Source organism: Phalacrocorax carbo, chromosome 8 (assembly GCF_963921805.1).
Source record: "Phalacrocorax carbo chromosome 8, bPhaCar2.1, whole genome shotgun sequence".
In the NCBI taxonomy this organism is placed as follows: Eukaryota; Metazoa; Chordata; class Aves; order Suliformes; family Phalacrocoracidae; genus Phalacrocorax; species Phalacrocorax carbo.
The window spans coordinates 9,794,434-9,818,353 of NC_087520.1; the positions used below are offsets into that span (position 1 = coordinate 9,794,434).

Below are 23,920 nucleotides of genomic sequence, written 5' to 3' on the forward strand. Positions count from 1 at the left end.
CAAATCTTTTTTTCTCCATTTTCCTATTTGTTCCTTTTCAATTAATATTGCTTAAACTGGCATTCAAGTAATAACAGCGTTTCCTGTGTTCTTACAGTTTACAGTGTGGAAAAATTTCTATGAACAATCCTGATAGAAAATGTAAAAATGCGTTGCAGAATTAATCCCCAAGAATTTTTTTTCTTATTCTTTCAAAGCATCTAGTGCATTCCCAATTGCCTGATCAAAACCAGTCAAGACTGTCCTTTGAGTAAACTAACATATTTTTGTAATTTCCAGCCCCTAAGTATTGCTCTAATATACTAACATGATGCTATCCACCATGGTACATTTCTGCAGGTAGCTTGCAAAAATAGTACCAGTTCTAAGGATTTTACAGTTTTCTACAAAGTTAAACTTTTAAACTTAAAATATTTTACACAATAGCCGTATTTTATACCAAAAAGAAACAGTAATGCTCAATTTTCATATACTGTAGACTCTGATCAGAAAATAGAGATATAATTGCGTTCATTTTGCTGTCACCATAACCTCTTCAAAAATCCTTGAACAACTCTTCAAATGACAAGCTTTTAGATGCATATTAGCTTTTTTTTTTCAATTTTAAATTCTCTATAATATAAAATAGTTGTCATACTGCAGTAACTACTTATGACATATATAATGTCCTAAATTCAAAAATGAGATGGAGGCTTTTTGTACTCCCAGTAAACATTTAGGCTTGCCTTCCGCTGCACACACCCCTGTCTCAGAACACACATTTCAATTATTTTCCACATATGAAGTGAGATGTAATATATAATTGATCAATTTTTAAATCACTACATTTGAAACAGATTCTGAGGAATTAAGTTGCTACAGCCTTTTTCTGTTGTTGGTGTTTTTTTGCTTTCTTTCTGTTGTGTTTGTTTGCTTGGGTTTTTTTTTTTGTGTAGCTTGACCACAACAGTTAGCCGTATAATCATGGACAGACAGATTACGAACAATGCCTAGCTACAATCAATCCTTGTTGCTTTACCAGAATCATCATAACACTGAGTTACCCTTCTTGCCTCATACTGAAGATACAAACTAGAGAAGAACAGATACGTTACTGAAAAATGTCACTGAAACATGATTTTAGGTGAAAAATTACTGCACAGGTGTTTGACTTTGCAAACTAGGATTTATTTCATTTCAGTAGAAATAGTTTGCACTATATATTTCACTGATGGAAAATTAGAATGTGATACAGAGCCCCGAAACTCTTTTGGAATATTGTTAACCTAAGCTGTCATTATGCCAAATTACTAAAAAAAAAAGAAAGTTTAAATAGTCATTTCTGCTCTACCTGACTAATCATAGTTATTTATGTAATGCTGAGCTAAAAACCTTAGAATGCATCTAAAAAGAGATTGAAGACCATGCTAAAAAATGAGGTAATTACGTGGAGTCTTACAGCCGCTCTGCCTAATATCAAATATATTCAGCTCGTAAACACTGGAAGTTCTTTGATGCCATATCGTATTGTATGTAAATAAAACTAATTGTCATGATGGTTTATTGAAATATGCTTGACAAGTAGCATTCAATTTTCCTAGCTAGTCAATGGTTATATTTTTTTCAAGATTTTCAGAGTCTGTAAATTTGAGTTTCATACTTTCTCTAACAATATTTTCACACAATAAAAGCATTTCTTGTTTATGACATTTTCAGATCATACAAAGTAGATGTTACACAAAACCTCCTGTGTCTAATAGTGGTATACTCTATTCCAGAGCTGACGGTAGTTCTTATAGACACAAACTAGCTTTAAAAATACACAATAAAATGCTACTCCAGACATGCTCAAGATGATAACTTCTTGCTTTCTGACTGCATTTTAAACCCTTTGCAGCTCTGCTTAAATTACCATAGAAGCTACTGTTACGACTCCACATACAAAGAAGCCCCAGAAGTCCTCTATAAGTTAGAGCAACAGACCTTGCAAGGTGCTTGGATTGCGGTGACCAGAAAATTGTTCTCACCTCCATGTCATTACGCTCACAGTGAAGCAGCCCCCGAGCATGTTTGTGTTCGGGATCTAATATATTGCCTTTCAATCAGAGCTGAGAGCCACTGAACACATAGACAGAACATGACGAGCAGGTCAGGAAAGCAATAAAGATTTTACAGAGCTGTCCAAGGTGCTAAATTTACTCAATAATGGGTTTGGCACCATAGTGTTAACCTCTCATTTACTACCAGTTTGAGGGACTAAATTGAAGTAGCTGACTTCATTTACCTTGAAATGTATATTTTATGACATTATGTAAGTAGATTGAAAGGGCACTGCAGTTTTAACAATTTAAAGGCTAGAGCATGTTTAAGACGAAGCTCGAATATTTATTGTATATTGCACTTAAACTATATTGTATATTAAAATGCATTGATTAAATTTGTAAAAGGTATTATAAAAAAGGACAGCTAATATAAAAGATCTACGTCTTTTAAAATCCAATTGATAGTGCATGTTACCACTGTGATGGTGATAGATAAACAGATAGATAGGTGGACAGAGCAGCAGACAGACATATCAAAAAGTGAGTGAAACTCACATTCTCTAAAAAGAAATCTCTGCGTAAGCTCAAGGTCTGTTATTCCAGATATTCTTTTGTTCACAGAAATTTTTCTTTGCCGTCATCTTAGAAGGCTAGATTTTCATAGCAGTAAGTGGGCATCATGTAAGGTCCTTCCAATTGAATATGCAAGTGGAAATATTTCCTGAGAGAGACAGAGTTTGACTAAAGCTAATATCTAATTTATGGAGGCATTTGTCAAGGAAGATCCACTCTTCTATTAATGCTAAAAGTCTGACAGCTTTTGGCTTAGGATAAAGGACTTCACAGCACTTAGTTAGAGCTAAAATGAGGGTCTTCTTGTCTTGCATTTTATTTCAAATGAGTATAATTTTATTTCTATAAAAATAACAATTGAACAAATATTGAAAAGAGGAAAGATTATGTTAGTGATTAAATATGGTGCATCAGAACTCTGCCCTCCATGCAGCTACACACCACAGATCCAGAGTTCATTTTTATTCCAAACTGAAGCTGATTTTATACTGAGGGATTTTTACTTTTCTAGTTTTTTGAAACAGGAATGCAATTAAATATTTTAATCAATTTTTTTTCTCCTGAAAATACTAAGGGTTGTTTACATAAGCAAAAGAAGAGGCTGGATAATGAAGTCTTCTGCAACGTCGCATATTCAAAAATTACTGTAGGAAAGATTATATAAATCATATCAGAATGACTGTGCTTTTGAAGGACAAAAAGACTGAAATCCAGACTGACTCCACTTCTGACAGAATGTACCTTGAACTAACATCACAGCAACTTTGCATGTTTTGTTTGTGGCATGCATTCCCTTCAGAAGGAATTCATGAAGATCATGAAACTTGCATTTCAAGTTTTATCATGATAAACACATTTTGTGCCAGCTTTAAGAAAGATGGGACGTTTCTGTTGACATCTGCTTACTTTTTATTCAGCAGCTAGTGGAAAAATCCACTCTGTGTTCCCAAAGGGCTGTGAGCCTAGGTGGCTAAAGGGTACCTAGAGATACACTCAGTTATTCAACTTAACTAACTAAATTAGACAATATTCAAGGTATTTGTTAAATCTAAATTAATTTTGTCACGGAGAAGCTGACCACAATATATAGTACTCATCAGCCACATGTATTATTGAGACCACCAAAGGATTTATGTACTTGTGGAGGGCGTGGGGGGGAAGCTATTCTAGCGTACTCTGAGGCATTTATCTTATGTGTTGTCTAGATATCATATCACCTTCTAATGCTCTTTAGCATTGTAATACAAGAGAGAGCTCATTCATCTTCTGAGAGGGTACTTAGGGATGATGATGTCATTCATACTTTCTTGACTTGTATGTCTGACCTCCTGGCTCTGTCTTCTAACTTCCTACTCTCATGGCTATTTGCAAGAAAAAACTCTTCTGCAGAGTCAAAATGCTCAATATCAGATTTCAGTTCCCTTCTTCACCTTGGAAAGGTCACATTCTGAAATTTCAAGGGAAAATTACAGTAATTTGTGCTCAAACGTTTCCTGTTTTTCAATGGGTGAAACTACAAATGTGCCAGTTAAGAATATGTGTTAGAACTAAGTTTTAAACTTATATTTGTGTATGCATTATATTTTAAAAGACAAAGGTAAAATTGTGAACACGTCTTTCAAGTGTAAAGGCAACACCAACATTTTGGTAGACAGCCATTTAGAAGGATGCCACAGATCTAAAATGCCAGCCATCTAGCTTGATGTACAAGAGTTTCAGCCTGTCCAGGACCTCCTGTCTCTCCACTTCTACATGAAGCACTGCATTATTGTATCATTTTCAGCAATTATCGTTTTATAAAGACTCATAAAAGCCATTCCAAATGTAAAGATCCTCCATTTACTGTAAAACAGAGGGAATGATGCCAGCCTAATAGGAAGTATAAAATAACAGGGCCATTTCACTAACAAGATATTTGTACTCACAGAAAGATTAAAACTTCTGTAACAGACAAATAACTGGATTGTTTCCATATATTATAACTGAATCATAATGAAGAAGTAAACACCATATAGATATTACAAAGACAGGAAGGCAAAATGAGAAAGAAAACATACTTCACTTGGGTAAAAAAAAAAAAAAAAAGCTTCTGCTTACCGCTGCCTATAAGATGGAACTGAATTCCTGTCACTGAATTTCAATGGCAATTTCCAGAAAATAAGTCTACAGTGGGAGCTAGAACCTTAGCTTTTCCAAGCCACTGTAGTCTTACCAGCCTCCACCTAAACCACAGCCTAAATCTACAGCACAAAAACAGTCATGCATGACCTTACCACCTGCTCCACAATAAGCCAACCTTATAAATAATATATAGAAAGCCTATATGAGGCAGCAGAAAGAACAAACACTGAAGTGCAAATGCAAGCAGGCATCTAGCCATAAACATTGAGAATCGATGAATCGATGATTAAAACACCTCTTAACCACAAAGGTGATAAATGCATAGCAATAGGGAAAACACACCCTATTCAAACAGTTTCTATTGCAAATACTGCTAACAAAAAAAGGGACAAAATTATGATGATCACCTGTAAGTCTGTCCTTGCAAGTTTCCCATCTTACCACTATTATCCTCCTGTTAATATGGTGTACCTAGATACTAAAAAAAGGTATCAGCCTCCTTTTTTAATCTACACGACTCATGCTGCTCATCTTTGCTGATAACAACGGCAACAGAATTAGTAGCTAACACAGATGTGTGCTTCATTTAGATATACAGTAGCATGGAATAAACTAGCATTAATATAGTTGCATTGGAATAAATCTTTGAATAAACTGACATTTGAGAGTCTGGATGCTCCCATCATATTACCATCAGCTGAAGCATCTGGCAAGTAATTTGGATGGTTTTGTTGCTAAAAGCTCTGGACTTCTCCGCTAATGTTAGATCTCTAAGTCGAAGGAGAAGAGTGGGTATGCGAAAGCAGATATGCAGATCTAAAATCACTCTGCCAGTGCTTAAATCACCTCTTTTAGGGACTTTATCCAACTGTGATTGCATGACTCATGTCTACGTCCCTCAGATAGCTGTAGAATTTTGACCCTCCTAAATACGTTTACAGTATGTCTTGCCCCAGACCTCTAGGTTTACCAGAAAAAGGTATTTATAGATACCTGCAGGAACCCTTCAGAGTTGTCAGATTTTAACTCATGAGGCCAATCGACCTTCCATGCATAGAATGCAGGGCTGGTAGATATTACTACATTCTACTCATATCTATTCACATCCTACAACACTTCAACTGGTAGCTCATAGATGTCAGTCATATCTGGGACTCACTAACACTGTCATTAAGAAATAGATGCTATGGTAATTCCCTGGCATCTTCTACAGCATTTCCCACAGGTTATCTTGCAAGCACACACTGTGAGGATCTAATGACAGATCCCCTCCGTTTGAAACACAGCAAGGTCACGAAAGGAAACACATTTTTCATGAGGTACAAAAGGCTGCAATATTTATATCAGCATGTAAAGACCAGTTCTTCTGCACATACTTTTCCTTAGTTATGCAATCCCATCTTTCATACTATGATCCAGTGAATCATTAGAATGAGATACAAACTCATAAATGAGATACAAACTAGATCAGTAATGGATAAGTCCACATAAACTCAATTCAATGGTTAACAAACAATTCTTCACCAACTTCCGTTACAGAAATTCCTCCATCCCACCAGTTTACAGTGACTCATACTATTCCCATCTATCTAGACAACAAAAAGATGATTCCTAATTTATCCATGAATATATGAACAAACAAATGATAACATTAGATTCTTTTCTTCTATCTGACCTCAAAGGTTTGCCACAATGGCCTAAAAGCATATTTTGCACTCTACCTTTTCCTTATGTGCCACAGCTACCTTCAGTCCCTGGGCAAAATACAGAGTCTCATGTACAAAGCGATCTCCGATAGGAACCTCAGGCATTTCTTTTTGAAAACTTACCCTAAACTATTTGTACCAGCATCTACAGTACTTTGAAACAGATGTTCATTATTGAGATTAATGAGCTTTTAGGTTTGGGGTTTTTTTTGTTGTTTTGCATATGTAAGATTTTCTGATAGTTCTTCCTCTGCTCTTCATAGTATTAACATTCCTATTTCTTGAAAACAGCTGCAGATAAGAGTTGCAAAAATAATAATAATAAAAAAAGTTATTACTCAAAGCCTTCTCCTGACCATTTTATACCCATATATTTTTGGAAAGTTGTCAAAGTCCCCTTATGGAAGAACAAGAATGTTTTGAATTATTTGAAGGGTCTGGACTTAAGTAAACTTAAAAAGGATTTGGAGAAATGAACAGAGAGACTAAATTCTGAGACCATCAAAGATACTGCACAGGCTGGTTTAGAAGCTTTATTCTATGGATCATATTATTGTGCTTGTTAGAAAGATTCCCTGAAATACTGGGGATTAAAAAAAGATTAAATGTGGCTTGTGATTTTGTGTGTGGCACAATGTAGATATCCAATTATGTATTTGTAAGGGTGAAAAACACTTTACTTGGCAAATAGACACATTGATATCTATTTTCTATCATTCGTATACACAAAGACTTTCCAAATACAGGTCAAGTTGTATCACTTTTAAATTGTTCTCCCATTAGGTCAAATCTAGAAATTATTGGGTGGCATAATTCACTTGTCTGCATTTAAATCTAGAGAGATATAGAATTATTTTTGATATTGCAAGGCAAGAATGTCTGCTGAGTTAAATCAGCAGAGCTATCTAGCAATTAAAGTGTAAATTGTACATATGTGCTTTGTCCATTTAATTTTCAGAGTTGGTCTTTATTAATGCATTTACCCATATAAATATATAAGTATGCCAAACTAGCTATTTTCCATAAAAAACAACTGTTCACCTATATGCAATTAAAGACGCACATGCATTTTCTTTTAATGAAGGGGGAAAAACCCAACAAACCAAAACAAAAAAAAAACCCAAACGAGCATATCATTAAGATCTGTGAAACTGTCACTTTTCTGGATTGTACTTTTCAGGTAGGAAGTGTTAGCAGTTAGAAACTGAGAGTTCAGCTTACTTTTAATAGCAGGAGGAAAACTGAAAAATAAGACACATTGAAATTCTGACCTACAATGATATTCCACTATGTTCTGTGGAGAGTGAGTGCATAAAACCGTTGAAATAGAGACTGGAATAACGTTGGTAGGTTTTAGTATTACAGTTAAAACACTGCTCAGTCATAACCTCTACAAATGACTACTTTCGCTTACATTTTATCATCAGTATAATTAAAAGAAGTCTCTTGAAAGGGGCATTCTCATTACAACACAGGGCCACTTCAGACCCAATTGAAATGAAAAGACAGACCATAGATTAGGTGTAGATACCAAGTGGTAATTTCTAGGGAAGCATAAAATGCCAAATGTGTAACAATTATATCTTATAACTATGTGTTCAAAGGACTTACAGTATTTTATTGTACAAAGAGGTTTTGGCTCAGGAAGACTACTTCAATGAAGTGCCTCCTAGCATATATTCTAAAAAACTTTCAACTTTCTTATCAGAAATAAAAGATATTTTGTTCCTGATACTATTATTTTTAATTTACAGCCTTAAAACTTCAGCTGAAATTTTTCAAAGCACGTATAAATGTTGAATAACCATGTATTTAACAAATTAAATTTATCCAACGTTACAGAGATAACACTATCTTTCTGTGCACACCTCCACAATGTAGAAGCAGGCACACCATTTTACACAACCTAGGGCTCCTCTTTCAGTGGTGAGTGGAAACATTACCATTGTCACTACATCTTTTATGGAAGTGCTTCAAAACTCACCACTGATTTTTCAAAATACATCAATATTCTGGTAACGTTTTTGATCATCAAAAACTCTTGGCACTCATGCTAGTTTAAAGATGAAAATTTTTAAAAAAATCAGATTATAAAAATACCAGTATTATTTATTTCCTATTTATTAAAAAATACTTTTACATACATTTTATTTGTCAGAAGCTCACATTTGGAAAAATTAAGCAACTCTACTCTGTAGAATGTCAGGACTTCAAGAGACAAGATGCTACGTCCAGACAAAATTATGAATATAGCACTATTAGTAAACTTAGGAGATCCTAAAGAACAAAATTAACTGAAGCAAATTCCAAAATTTCTGTATCTTAGGTCTTCATAATATATGAACAAAAAATGTGCTACATATATGCGGCAGTGCTTTAAAAACACTTCTGTGTTTTGTTTTCATTCTCCTCTCACCAAGCATATAATTTGTCATCTATAGTCACAAATATATTCCAAAACATTCTTTAAAATAAATCCAAAATGCATATCTCTGTTTATACAAGTAGCATGAGATTGTATGCTATTGTACTTAGAGGACATTTCAGTCCGGTTGAGTTATATCAACATAAGTTACACGATTGACTTTTACAACAGAAAGAAAAGGTTGTACTCAAACAACTGTTATTGCCTCAATGGAAAAAAAAAAATCAATGAAAGTAAAATGAACAAGAGATTTTGTCTGAGTTGCAGTTAATACTACTGAAGAGCTATGGATATTAAAAGGTCAACAAATAAATTAGTCCAAGTGTTATGAAATGAATGATTTGGTTTATAATTGTATTGAGTGCAAATTGTTCACTGCCTATTAGACCAGGTAATTTTTAACCATGGTGCCTCAATTACTGTTCCATAAGCAATAATATAGTTGTAAGAGCCACTGGTTCGATCGCGTGACCTATGAGACACACCAGGACAGCTGACTTTGCTATGATGGATCACTGAGCCTGATCTCCAAATGGTGCCAAACCTTCCCTTCCTGTGAGGAGATCTCATAAAAGAAACATTACTGCTTGATTCATTTTACCAAAATGTTTGAGTTTTCATGTGTCAGCAGTTGAGTATAGATTGTGAAGCTCTGTATTTCTTAGAAGAATTACGACAACAGGCATCCTATTGCTTCCAGCACTCTCTGCTAAATGGCATCATGATGGTTAGGAGGATGCTTTTTCTGCTACTCAATTGGACTGTGTTGTGAGAAATACACAGCAATCATATTTTACATCACCACGTAAACCACTGCATAACACCTAACACTAGGCTAGAAGTGGAAACTGTAGGTGAGATTATAGACATTACTTCACACTTCTGCAATGCCCTGCATTCAAAGATCTCAAAGCACCACTTTAATGGGAACATATTAAACTTCACAACGTACTTTCTAGGAAAATACTCTCTCTCCCCCATGTTCATCAAAGACAGCCTTAAAGTGTAGCTGTTTGGCTGAAGTCACAATGGCCTATGGTTACAACAAAGGCAAGTTATGTAGGGTGAGGTCATATCTTTTATTAGACCCACTGATACAGGTGAGAAAAGGTACACTCAGCACGCAGGAAGCAAGGCTTGGGTGCCCAAAATTTTGTCTGTTTTTTCTAGTTATATCAGTTAGTCTAATATAAGATTGTACCACTCCCTACAAATCCTGATATCCTTGAACAGGGAAAAGAAATTAATCTGCTATTGCTTTCATGCTATGAAGTAACATACATGGCGCTTCATGAGGAGGAAAGGCAGCAGCTGCATTTCTGCACTGCTCCTAAGGGCATGGTGTTCCCTGTGAGCCAGGGCTCGAAATATGGTAATAAAGGTCTAGCCACACTTCCCACAGGACTGGGCCTTAAAGGACTCTACGCAGTAACTACGCTTATGTGCTCTCTGCCCATACATAAAATAAACTTAAGATGTAAATGCAAATCCTGAATTATCAAATAATCTTTGCAGAAGAAACCACAAGAATAAAAGCCTAATTAGAATAGATTGTACCACATAGAACCAAATCCTGTTTCTATTGTCACTCTGCTATATTTTTGATAAATCACTACATTCAAACAGTCTATTGGGAGGGTGATTTTCCATTTCATCTCTCCATTGAGCAAAAAAGTGCCACGTGACTGGAGTCTGAATTTCAATTTCACCAGCATAGAGTTGAACTGAATATTATTTGGCACAATACAGTGTACAACTGAGCCACTAAATGGCTGATTTACTAAATTATTATTAGATGAGCTCTTGCTGTTCCAAGTGAAAGTGCAGTCACTGTCTCTCTTCATGGTGTGTTCAAATTGTTCTGTGTTTAAATATTCAGCATGAGGCTAATGTGAACTGATGAACTGAGACTACAAACATTCGCTTTCAATACAGACAGAGAGACAGAGATGCAACATATCATGTGGCCTGCGGAGGTGAAAATGATTTATATTTAAGGATGCTGCTGCCTACTTCCATTACTATAAGATATTCTTAATTAGTTTTGTGTTTGATTCAGGAGTTTAGAAACATAGCTAAAAAGCAGCTCCAAAACTGAACTAGCTGTGTGACTATGGAGGCTTCAGAATCCCAGTGAAGTGGTACTTGAGCCTGGATCTCTGTCAACAGAGCACATGAGCTGCCACCATCGTTTCTTACTTTGCTACCTTTAGTATTTGAGTTGCAACATAAAAGTATCACCTGCAATTCCAACCTCAGCATCAGAAATCCTAGGAAATGTAGAGGACTGACCATGTTGTGTAATTCTATGACTTTTTGAGGTGGGGGGAGATGGGGAAAAAGGAAAATATTTTTTTTTTAAAAAAAGGTTAAAAAAAAAAAAGAAACAATTTCTTTACTGCCACCTGCTGGAGTTGACAATAACCCTTTGTCATACTAAAAGAACAAGCATCTTCACTTAGAGGACAGTTATGGCAAGCATTTAAAATACTGTGATCCCAGACACTTACAGTAGATTAGAATTTTTTATTGGTGCTGTGTTGCCATAACAACATAAAGACAGCAGATGACTTAAGCTAAGCTTGCAAAGCAAAAGGCTGCTCATCTGGCAGTTAAAATGAATACAGTTCACTTCACAAGTTCCCCATATGGACCCTTAGTGTATGGTAATGAGGATACCATATGGTGGGAGAAAATGCACAGAGAACAATTGTGCTCTACTGGATGAGTGAAGTGAGCAGGAAGTTATGAGGAAACGCAGGAGAGAGATTTGTGCATGTGCTCTCTAACTCAAGGGTTTATTTCAGAGGGGGCTTCTCTCTCTTCTTAATCTTCATCTTAATATATACATGCATAGAAATGACAGAGAAACATATTGTACATTTTGCAACATCATTCATCATAAACTGTCAGCTGTGTTTGTAAATCAGCTTGGTAAGATCTTATAAATTTGTAAATCTTAAAAGGTAAAAGTGCTAAGTTTTTAGACAAAGTGCAGGAAAATTTAAGCTCTTCTGACAAGTAGAAACATTAGTGGTAATCATTTTTAAAATGCTTGCATCTTTCTGCCTGCATGTTTAGCTGTAAATAACACAGCAATGAATAAAACCTTTAGAAAGGGGAGGGGGGATGAAATCGAATAAATATTTTTTATTTTATTTCCAAAAGGATAAAAGGTAATAGTTGATCAGAAGCATATGCATGCAAGATTCTGCTGTAAATGTACATATGCTATACAGTACGCTGTACTAACCAGATCCTAAACCTGGTAAGACAGCTTGCTAAACGCTGCAAAGTCAATTTTGTACTACACATGCTTCATAAAAGATGAATATAAATGCATTAGTTAGACACGGTGAGCTAAATTAGAAGGTCAGGCAGGGCTGGAAGGGCTGAAATATCACACAACCAATGACTGTAATTACTCTTTTTTTAAGTCTATTAAGTGGTGTTGTTCTATCAAGGCTCAGGGGTATAGGACATGAAGTACAAGATAAAGTAATGTGTATTTATTACTCCCACGGGATCAATTTACTAGATATTTTCAGCTCCATGGAGCAAAATACACAAATGCAGCCTTTGTTACTTTCTTCAAACTGTGACTTTTTCCTTCAGAGACTCTGCTTCTTGAAGGGACAGTGTTTACCTGTTTGGTATCTTCCTGCCACCCTCAGTTAATTGTTGTATTTTAAAAAAAAACAACAATAAGTATAGAGGAATAGAGAGGAATAGAGAAATGTGGGGATCCCTCTTACAGGATGTTCAAACAAGTGGTTCAAGTTGCTCAAATGGAATGTGCAGACTAGAAAAGCCAATCCCAGGCATGGTTTTTACCCCAAGGCAAAGCAGAAATCCAGAACGGGGAATTGCGCAGAGCTCCTTGTCATCATGTTAACCCTGATCTATTATAAGTTTTGTCATAGAGTCTAAATCTGCTCTAATCATTTTTTGAGTAAATGCTGACACACTTAGAAAGAAAACTCACTGAAATGTGTATGCACACACTTGACCTTCAGAAAGGAAAGGGCTCCTTGCCAGCTGTTTGTATGTGGCTCTGCCCTTCAGCGAGCTGTGTGGCTTTGTCTCTTAGCTTTCTTGTTTCAGACTCTTTGCATATTCCTAGAAATGCCTTTGACATGCACCACCCCATAAGGGTGGTACTTCAATAGCAGTCTCAAGCATCTTGGTCATCGTCTTCTCAATAGCTTTGAAACTCTCTCCCTGAATATTTTCAATAGGATAAATTGAAAACCAAACCCAAAAATCTCAAACAAGCCCTTCAACCAACTAAATGCCCAAATTGTTAGGAAATTAAAAAACGCCAACTATTAAGGCTTCAATACCAACCTTAACTCTGGTCTCATGTTCTTATAAATTTTGAAGTACAGTGTAGAAACTGCCAAGCACTTGTCATGCCCTCCTTGCCATACAGATGAACTCCAACAGCTCCTCTTCACATGCTCCCCCTTCCTGCCCATACTTAGGATAAAAGTTTTCTAACAACCCTCTTGTTACACTGGGTGGAAAAAAACCCCAACATCTAAATAGGTGTTTTCTTATCTGAAAACAAGTAATTGAGGGTAAAATACAGTATCTTGAGTTAGCAGATGGAGATCCATTCTGGAATTTCTGCTGGGTCTGTCTGAAGCAGCAAACCTGAATTGCCTTGTCTTCATTGCTATTTTAACCTCCGCTAGCAAGCCTGGGCCAACCCACCCACATTTAGAGACAAGCTTTATTTGCAATGTAAACAATACCCATGTCACGATGGATAAAGGGCAGATCTGTGGGATTTCATATGGGGAAAGACAACTGCTTTTGCCAGCCACTGGTTCCTAATAACCACATGTCTTCTATTAGTGTCCTAAACGAGGAGATGGGATATGTCTTGGGGGCATCTAATGACTGACCAGACAAAAGGAGCTGAAGGGAAGGTGAAGCATGGTTACGTGTGCTCTCTGCTCAGCAGGGAGGCCCCTGTATGCTAGAGAGAGGCTCCACTTTCATCTACATGAAGAGAAACCAGAAGTAAAAGTCCCTTTCAGGAGGGATAAGGGGTCTCCTAGAGAGAGCATTTAAGCCACAGACGGGGAGGGCAAGGACATCAGATCACAGAGGGGGCTGATGCAATGAGTTGCTTCTCAAACACAGAGTGAACAATCTTGTGCTTAATTTAAATACAAGTGACGAGTTGTAAGAGTGGCAAAAATGGCAAATAAATTCTAGGAAATTGCATATAAAGAGGAATCGTTGTTATTAAATCATTTAGGATGGATGTGTTTCAAATCTAGCTCACAGTTGAAACCATTTTACAGCTATAGCTGTGGAGTTTTAACAAAATTGCAGAATCGCAACATATCTGCCAGGGATTTATTTTAAGGATTGTAGAGTAGTTACATGAATGAACTTCAATAGACTCAACATGTTGTTGCAATCTGAAATCTTTAGTGATTTCCATTGCAGTTACGTATGCAAGCACCAACAACTTGTGTGTATTTGTGCGCACATATGCAAACACAAGAGACAGGGAAACTGCACACATGTGCAGGCTTATTCCCCAGCTCCACAGGCAGGCTTTCTACAGACTACTCCTACAGGACAACGGTATGATTTCTTAACATTAGCATCATGGTATTTCTTTTCACTTCTCCCCAGAGATCTCTTATTTCCTCTGATCTGCCTTCTGTCTATATTAGAAAGGAGAGACTATACTGCCCAGCTCACTCCTGGTACTTGATCTCACTCCAAGCTTTGGGTGCTAATCCCACCACCTCTGTACTGCCTCTCTCTCCTCTTGGTGCATGTGTTTGTGCATGTGTATGTGTATGTACAGACATGCACATCTGCTAGTGACAACCCTACACTGGCTGCTTTCCCTGACCTGCTCTGTACAAGAAGGGAACAGGACTCTGGCCCATAGCAGGCTCCATAGACCAGCTGCCAACATCAGGTCCCACTCTTTTTTATCCAGAAACTATGTATTGCATTTCCTCTATAAACACATCTGTACATCAACTGTCAGTCTAGCAGTCCAAAGAATCTAGTTCCCAGCTGCTCCAGTTCTCATCACTATGAGAGGACATTCTCCACTAGAATTTGGCACTGGGAGATAGAAATAAAGTTCCAGCAGATAGCTGGAACATTTCAAAAAATTCATCCCAAGCATGAACAATGAGCACTTCTGAAAATATGGGTTCTAAACTAGTGGAGATCAAACTTCTCAAATAGCCTTAATGGTTTTACAAATGCCTGTTGACACAGATATGGCTGTTAACTCATCAGCTCTGGAGGGTAGAGCATGTTAAAACACTCATTTGATGGCCTCAACAATTCTTCTTCACTGCAGGGATAAGTCACCCAGCAGAATGCTCTTGTTGGTCCACGGGAAGAACTGCATGCCCATATGGACACAAAAACTATAACCATTTCTGTTTCTTGAAGGATCTCTAATTCATCAGCAATGTTTCAATGGAATAATGGCCACAAACCCTAGCAGCAATTACAGAAATGTGTTTTGTTTTATTTGTTTTAGTGCATAAGTACAAGCTTTTTAATGAACAGAAGGTGATGATGCACTGGCAGGACAATGGGAAAATGGAGAAAAGGATATTGAAAGCCTTGAGCACTGCTCTCCTCTCTGCTCTCTCACTCTCTGTCTCTCTCATACATTTGTCCTCTTTGCCCGTGGTTCCACTGTGGAAGCCATATGGCTTCCAACTCTCTCCTAAGTAGCCACTGAGAATTGTCTATAGTGGAATACTGCCAAAGCTCTTCCTGGTTTAATGACATGGGGAAGAGCACTGTGCAGTTCTCACCCAGCACAGAGACTCGCTGCGTCCTTGATTATGATCCTGGAGCCAGCAAGCAATGCTGGGAATTGAACCATCAGTGCCTCAAATACAGAAGTCGACATGTGCCAACCCCTGCTGCATTCAGCCTCTGTGCGTGGCATATTAATGAGTCTTGAACTTGAGGTCCAACCTTCAAGCTTGCACAGAAGGAATTACCCAAAGACAAAAAAAAAAGGTCCTCTTCGTCCTGTTTCCCTCTGACCTTGCATAGTGATACTAGTTTCTTCACCAAGTTTGTTAAGTCCTTAAGCAGTAACCTTTTCTTTTTAGGCCATCGTATCATACCTCTGCATACATAACCACAATTTCCCTTGATTTAAAGATTTTTTAAAATAGCTTGAAAAGATACTCAGAACAAACACATTAAGCCAAGAGGTTGTATGAGGGGACAGATGACTCAGTACTAACCCTCATTCTCACACCCTATCCATAAATACCTGCTAAACGTTGGAGTCAGGATATGGAGCTAGATGGAGCTTTCTTCTGCCTTTTTTTATGTCCCATGACACTAGATATCAGGGATGTGTGGTTATCAGTGTGGTAACAGTCTCAGCCTAAATCAGAAAGAGGAGGGTGCTCAGCATGATGGCTGCATTCCTATACCAGCACAAAAGAGCATTGCCTGGGACCCCCTCAGTGCCACAGGTGTCAGAAAGAGAGCCTAATACCTGTGGAAGTTGGTGATGCACTACAACCTCCATCTGCATAACCCAGCATGCGATTGCTCAGTATTCTACTTCAGTTTTCTGATTTAGGGGAAAGTTGTGGCCAGCTACTAGCCAGCTGGAACACTAGGTTCAGGTAAGTTTTGCAGTGGTTCTTCTGGGCCTTGCAAATGCCTGGTGCATAGTGAAGGCTGGTCTTTTCTGAGAAAATATTTTTCTCTACGTGCACATTTGGCAGCAGAGGCACAACACAGATGAAAGAGCCCCTACAGAAGGATGGTCTCTTTCTTTGGAAGGGGTTGCACCTCTGGAGGGAAATTTGACAACCTGTGAAAGCTGTGTCCTGCTGCAAATCTGTCCAAAAGTCAGGCAAAGGGACAGCTTGTAGAGGGTGAACAGAGCCAATGTAAAATGTAACTCTCCAGGACAGCATGTTTCTCTGGTGGTAAGAGGGAAGGACAACACATCATTGACCTCAAACCCACAGTCTACAGCTTTCCTAGGCAAATATAAAAGACTTAAAAAGCCTGTAAAAAAATCACATACTGAATTTTATTTCTGTCAAGAAATAAAACAACATAAGTTATGGTGTTCATGAAATCTTCTCACCTTTGAAATACTTAAGAAATGTAACTAATCAAAGCCCACAACAATCCCTGATAAAAGCCTACTGACAGCTCAGAAAGCTATGGAAGAAAGGTCACAAGATTTACCCAGTCACAAAGACTATACTGGACGTGCATTATTTGAGGGATCTGGCCTAAGGCATCAAAGCTCAATTCATTCTATGTCTCAGGTCTGCAAATTCACATCTTCCTTTCCATAAGTCAAAGGCTGTGTTCTTCAAATGCACACGCTTGGCCTGTTTGACTCCCCAACTCACCCACTAACAGCCATGATGCTAGAGCAGACAAAACACGTGGTGGCAGTTGGTCACATAGAGTGAGTCCAGCTCACACCTGCTATTGTTCAGTGTTTCTGTGGCAAAAAGCAACGCTTTTTGAAATACCCACCTCTTTCTCCAGTATATCACAAAACTCACTGCAAATTCTCACCAGAGAAAGTACAGTATGGCAAGGTAGCAAGAACAGATGTGAGTGCAGACCCAGACAGTGTTTTCACAGTACAAGACAGAAGTACTAGAATCTATGTGAACTATTCTGTTTCTTCCTCAGCTCTTACTTAACAGAAATCAACAAAAAAAATTTCTACTAATCTTGATGGGAACAAGCATCAAATCATTTCACATTGTGCTAATTATTTCAGCAATCCTGAAACAAAGCAATGTATACCAATTATTATCCTAAACCAATACATAGTGCAGCAGCAGTGGACGCACATTCCCTGGAGATCCAAATAACTTTATTATATCAATGGTGAAGTTATCAAAATTATAATGGCAAGTACTGCTGTGATACCAAAACCAAGAAGCGTAATTCTTCTATCAATAAGCTGTTCAGGTTCCAAAATACCAACCAAAAATGCATTCTTTGTTAAGTATTTCAGTTGCTTTTAAGAAAGGCAAGAGCTGTTTGAGTTAGCTGTGACTCAGAGTCACAGAATTCTCATAAGCCTACAGTGAAAGTTACAGATGAGGCTTTAATGGTCATGCCTGTTTCAGCTTATCTGATTGGGTACCAATCCAGGACCATTACATTTACAGAGTCTTGCACTTTCAGACAAAAACATGCAGTAACCAGCTTTGCCATATTTAATAAAACAATAAACTTTGTGCTGACCTTTGGCAAGCGCTCAGGGTCACCAGGGTGCCGGGGGATAACCTTCTGTAACCTTTGGAAACCGTAGTCAATGGTGGGTTCGTTCAGAGCTGAAACAACAACAAACATTGTGATGTGACAAACACAGAGCAAGCAGGCGCCATTGCACTGTAACAATTGGCAATGCACTGCAAGACCAAGGAAGGATCACAGCAAAGTCTCCTTTTACTGAAATCAGCACTGGCCATGAAGTCGAATGCTCTTTGAGGTTGATTCTGAGGCTTTGGTTCAAACAGCATTGCGAACTTTCCCACCTGAGTTCCTAAAACAAGGTTGATGGAAAATTTGGGGATGTTGCATGCATCTTCCAAATAGGAAGGAATTATTACCTCTGAAAGCTGCAATGAAATTAATTTGATAATTACTTGCACCCCATGTTTCATGTTGGTTTTTTTTCCTGCTTTCGTATTACGAGGAAGGTCCTTTGTGATTGGAAGACAAAAGTAGTAACTATTAGGGAGTCTCTCTTGTTCCAGATTCTATTATACATTGCTCCATGTGCAATGATCACATATAATTTTGTTGTGAACTGCAGGCGTTTCTATTGGCAGATGTTTTAATTTTTACTTTACACTGACTTCAGCAGCCCGGCTCAGGCTCTGATCAGCACTACACAGATCCAAAAGATGTAATGAATTAAAAAAAGAAAAAAAAAAAAATCTGATTTTTTAGTTCATCTTTCCCCAGTCCTTCTCCAGTAAAATGGAAGACAGAAATGGTGGAAGTGAACCACTTCAATCTTGGTGAAAATGCTGGTCTGCCTGCATTAATCAAAGCTCTGACTGTGCCAAGCCTTTAAGCACATGCTTATCTGTAAGCACATACTTAAACCCATTTGCTTTCAGCAAAGCGAATTTGAGCATATTATGTTTTTTATATGATTGCCTATAATTACAGGGGACTGCACTGAATGACCTTCTAGCTATATTTCCAGTCATATGATCACTTTAAAACTCAGATGTTAGTGAGACTTCAACATGTGCTTAAAATTTCCTAATTGCTTTTGTGAACTGGAACAACAGTCAAGCATTCTCAAGCATCTCTAAACAACAGCGCATCTTGACTCTCCCATGCCAATAGAGATGATGAAATTTTCCACAGCAATTTGTCTGCAATTTTTTTGAGTTAAGTAAATAAAAACCCCCCAAAGTATGGATTTTTATGTTTTCAGCCTTATTTTTGGTGGGGAGGAAATCTCTTTTTTTTTCAGTTTTAAAGTATTTCGGCTTTTTCTTATTTTCTCTTAGCTTATTAATAGCAAAAAAAATTATTTCTTGCACAAGACCTGCCTACTAAATTATAATGTAACGTGCACCTTTATGATGGTTTTATTATGAACTTCGTTATGCTGCTAGATTGATGCCATCTGATTCTTGCAAAGGGATTTAGCATCAAACTATATCTCCCAGTCTCACTCCTGTAAGCACTCTCATGTGGCTCAATGATGCTTATCCCAGTGTGTTACACAACTCATCCGTCTGATCAACATGGCATTATTTGTCCATACTTCCATCTTCTAAGTGAAGCGAACGCCTTTTCATACTCCTAAAATTAAAGATCTTTAGCCAGACCACATTGTTATCATGAAATTAATATCTAATCCCTGGCTTGTTTTTAATTAATTGGTGGTCCTATTGGCAACCAAAGGGTCAGATTTTTATACCCTCCTGGACCTCCAGTAGATCCCAACTCCATAACCAGGCCCAGCGATGCTACTGCAAATTGAGGCAGAGGAGGGTGGTGTAGGGGAATCCAGATCTACCCAAGAGCAGTGTGTGGCTGATGGGGACTGGCTGGAGAGGCACACAGTCCAGCAGAAAATCAGCATTTCCCAAATATCAGAAAGGAATCTTCTGAGCTTATCCTTAAATTACTGTTACAGTATTATGGTAACACCAGACTAGAAATCTTTCAGGATTTTACTTTCTGGGCTATTGTCAGAAGTTTTTTAATGCCCCAGAGATCATGGCATCCCTCTAGTCTCCTCAGGTTTTTTTCATGCATTTCCCTTTATCAAGAATACCTGAATTTGATCTTTTGTTTATATTCAGGTCATTGTATGGAAGGGGTGAGAATAAGGCTTTTCCCCTGCTTGTGCCCTTTTTGGTTTTTAGATGGTTGGGGCTTTTTCCACGTTTTCTTTCACACCCTCGCCACAAGCTGTCCACTCTGCTGTGTAGGTTTGCAGAAAATATCATAGTGCCTAGGTTTGTAAACATGGCTTCTTATCGTGGACCATCTAGTTTAGACCTTCTTCATATTTTACAAGAAATTAGTTCATTGCTTTTTATATTTATTATTAAAAATAGCTGTCCTCTGACAAGATTAAAAAAACCCCCACAGTTCTAATTTACATTTATTTTACAAATATGTTAGAACATTTCAGCATGGTTCTGTCAGATATGTTTCTTCTCTAATTCAGTCTAGTTTATGGCCATTTTCCCTTTACATCCTCTGGGAAAGTAGTTACTAAATTCTGCAATATTATAAATGGAGGCCAGTTCTGAAATCCCCCCAGAGATAGAAGTCATTTTCTCATATCTTCCCACACATTCAACACATTTGAAATCCACAGAGTATTTCCTGTGAGTATTTTCTGAACTAAATGACCAAAAAAAATGTTAATTTTATGGTCCAATCTCACAAGGCATCAAGCATCCTCTAAGAGATACTCAAAACTTTCTGCTTCAAATAGCTTCAGCTGTACTTCAGTGGTGGGGAGAGGCTGCACACAGCAATTCACAAGACTGGGTCCTAAACTGTAGTTGTCAAATATCACTCATTAGTCTATAAGCATTCAACCCTTTCAGTCTTAGACAACATGAAAAAAAATATCTTTAGCTGCCTGAACATCTAACCACAGATTGGACGATATCAGCCCTCCGTTCCTCAGTTCATTTATAATCCAAGTCAAATGTAATTAGTCATATCTCAAAGACCCTTGTTTAAATATTTAACCCCACCTTCAGCATTAAGGCCACACCAGTTCCTGTGTCAGTAGCCAGCAGAATTCCAAAGAAAAGGTGATATTCTGATCTTCAAGCACTGCAGAAGAGCCAGTGCTCAGGCCACTCTTCGTGGCAGGTAACGTGCAAGGTCAGACACCAGCTTCGTGCAAGGTTTTGCCTCTGTCCACGGTACGTGTGAGCCTGGTCTCTGCCTTTGCAGCCCATTCACAATAACACAATAGCACATTTCCCAGTGTTCTAATTCAAGTAACTTTCTTTTTCCATGATTGGAAAAAAAGAATCAATAAGAAATACAGATTCTCTATTTGTGTTCCTGACATCCATACATTAAAAACAAGCTAACACATACTGTACTTAAAATGCATTCCCATTACCCTAAATTTTAAAAGTACTATCGAAAGTACTACTAACTTTAAAAAACTGTATTAAATTCAAATAGGTCCCAAGGCTAATGGAAGCAATTTGTATACCAACCCAAACTGACTTAGCCCACTTTTCAAAATACAGGTATGATAATCTTGCGGTTTTAAAAGGACATTTAAATTGAAAGACTGTGAATTTAGTACATAATTATACCGATAGAACCCTTTAACTTGTCAACTTGTAAATCTAAAAGGCTATCAATCATTTCTAAAGAGGAAATAAACCTTAAAATTCTTTGATTGACAGTGCTTACTTTTTATGTGAAAAAAAAAAAAGGAGTAAAGTGGCCAGAAATCCATTTACAAAAGTACATTGTTTTACATAGGTGAGTAAAAAGCCAATAATTACATCTCCAAAAGACATATAAATCAAAGTAAGTACTTTTCCCTCACTTACATATTTTAAGTTGCAGTAAACTTCAGGTAACTTTTTATTAAAATACTTTTCCAAATGCGAAGCTTATTGAAGCCATTAATAGAGTAGCATTTTCATTTAAGCTAATATAATCATTTTTGCAAATACAAGATTTAAGCCATTTTTCTCCTTCCAAACAATAAACTTTCAGCCTGTCTCTTGTGTGAATTAACTAAAATTACACCCAGGTGTACAAAATCTGTCTATCTATCCTAGTGTATGAGTTAAGGCACAATATTTATTATTCTTACCATTTTATGAATTACTTCTTAAACCCTTGAGGAAGAACTTTCTTTCAAATTAGACTCTAACGGAATAAGCCACGAAGCTCTTTATGCAGCTAGTCTAAAGCCATAACTCATAAAATCTAAGGCTTTTAATCAAGAAAATGTACAACGTCTATGGAAATAAGGATGCGTACATTATATTAATCTTTTCAAAGTCCAAATTATTTTTCAACATAAATGCTGCTTACGCCTCTGAGAAAAATGCTTTCACCATAACTATAATTTCAAATTCTGCACAAATAATTTTAATAACTACATGTAGCTAATCCACCATCTTTAAAAGTCTCTTTCTCTTTTTTTAACTAGTCAGTGGAGAGCTTTTTTTTAATATTTCACATAATTAATTCCTACTGTGTCAATAAAGCTTTGGTCGTTAATTGAATGACTGTCTGATGTATCTGAGAGGAATTTGTTTCTCTGGCCAAGCTGCCAACTTACAGCAGAATGATCGACACTTAATATCAGCAATTAAAAGGACCTGTTCAAACATCATATGGAATTCGTAGCTTGGGGTACTGTAGGAGAACTCTTCACCAAGGAAAACTCATTCAGCGAATGCAGAGAGTAATTGAATTAGATGCATTTTAACATTATTATTCAAAGAAAAATAAACACACACTACATAGAAGCATTATGGAAATATTTCAGAACGTGAAACATATCCAGTTAATTTGTTTCCCATGCATTCATGGTTTCATTTATTCCTTTTATTTTTCAGCCCTCATTCCTTTTTCATTCTGTTTGACCCAAAACCAATGAGAAAGCAGCACTTAGACCTATGAACTTCCCATAGGCTTTTTCAGTGGAAAAGGCTGCAAGGAGAGGGAAGGGACTCTAAGTACTCAAATAACAAAAATGAAAAAAGGCTGAAGGCTACAAACAAATTGGCCTCAGGTGTACAGGTGTGACCATCCCTATCCCAGATGAGAGATCTGGTCTTGATTGTTTTCAGTGAAACACCCAGGGAAAGGCTGCACATGGGAATTAAATGTCTCACACTGCTTGTTCCTATGGTGCATCAGAGAGTCGCTGGTTTTCTTGGAAGGCAGAGGCATTGTGAGGGAATATTTGAAGAAGGTAGAATGACCTGCAGAACCACAAAGCTATAATGGCTTCAGATTATGTGCAGGAGGTTGTGGCTACAACGGTGGAATGGAATAATATTCTTTAGACTCTACCTCTGTCTCTCCACAAATCCTTTTTTTTTTTTAAATTTGGCTTTACAACAAAATTAGACACCTAGTGACCAGTCCTGAACTATAACACTGAGAGAGGGGACTTTGGAGTCTACAACACAGTTGTTTTGAGTTTTTCCTGTCTGATGAGAGAAACTTCAACAAAACATGAATAAAAGTTGACTCTGTGGCCAGGACACACAAAGTTACCCATCTCAACACCTCATGGCCACAAAAGAGTATGAAGAAATCCATACAAAAATGCTGCAGCACTGTCACAGCAATGAAGGCCAGGCCAAGAACACATTTAACATGTCTCTCTGTGCCCAGATTAAACCAGGTCAGAACATCTGAAGGTACAGCGAATTAATATTTTAAATAAAATCAAGGGCAGCTAGGAAGGCAGACTCTTCAATGGGAGCCTTGCAATCTTAGCATCTTCAGAGGCATTTTATAGCTAAGGACTTCTTTTATCCTGGGCACTTGGCCTCTTCCTCCATCAGCTCACATGC

At 37.4% G+C, this 23,920-nt stretch overlaps 1 protein-coding gene across 4 annotated transcripts in view; it reads right to left on the reverse strand.

Annotated features, from left to right (window-relative positions):
* The window catches only part of EBF1 (EBF transcription factor 1), a 282,991-nt gene that overhangs the window by 15,698 nt on the left and 243,373 nt on the right, over positions 1-23,920 (reverse strand). For all 4 annotated transcript variants that reach the window (XM_064458571.1, XM_064458570.1, XM_064458569.1 and 1 more), the window contains exon 11: positions 18,102-18,190. In XM_064458571.1, coding sequence (XP_064314641.1) covers positions 18,102-18,190 — 89 coding nt within the window. The remainder of the gene's footprint in view (positions 1-18,101; positions 18,191-23,920) is intronic.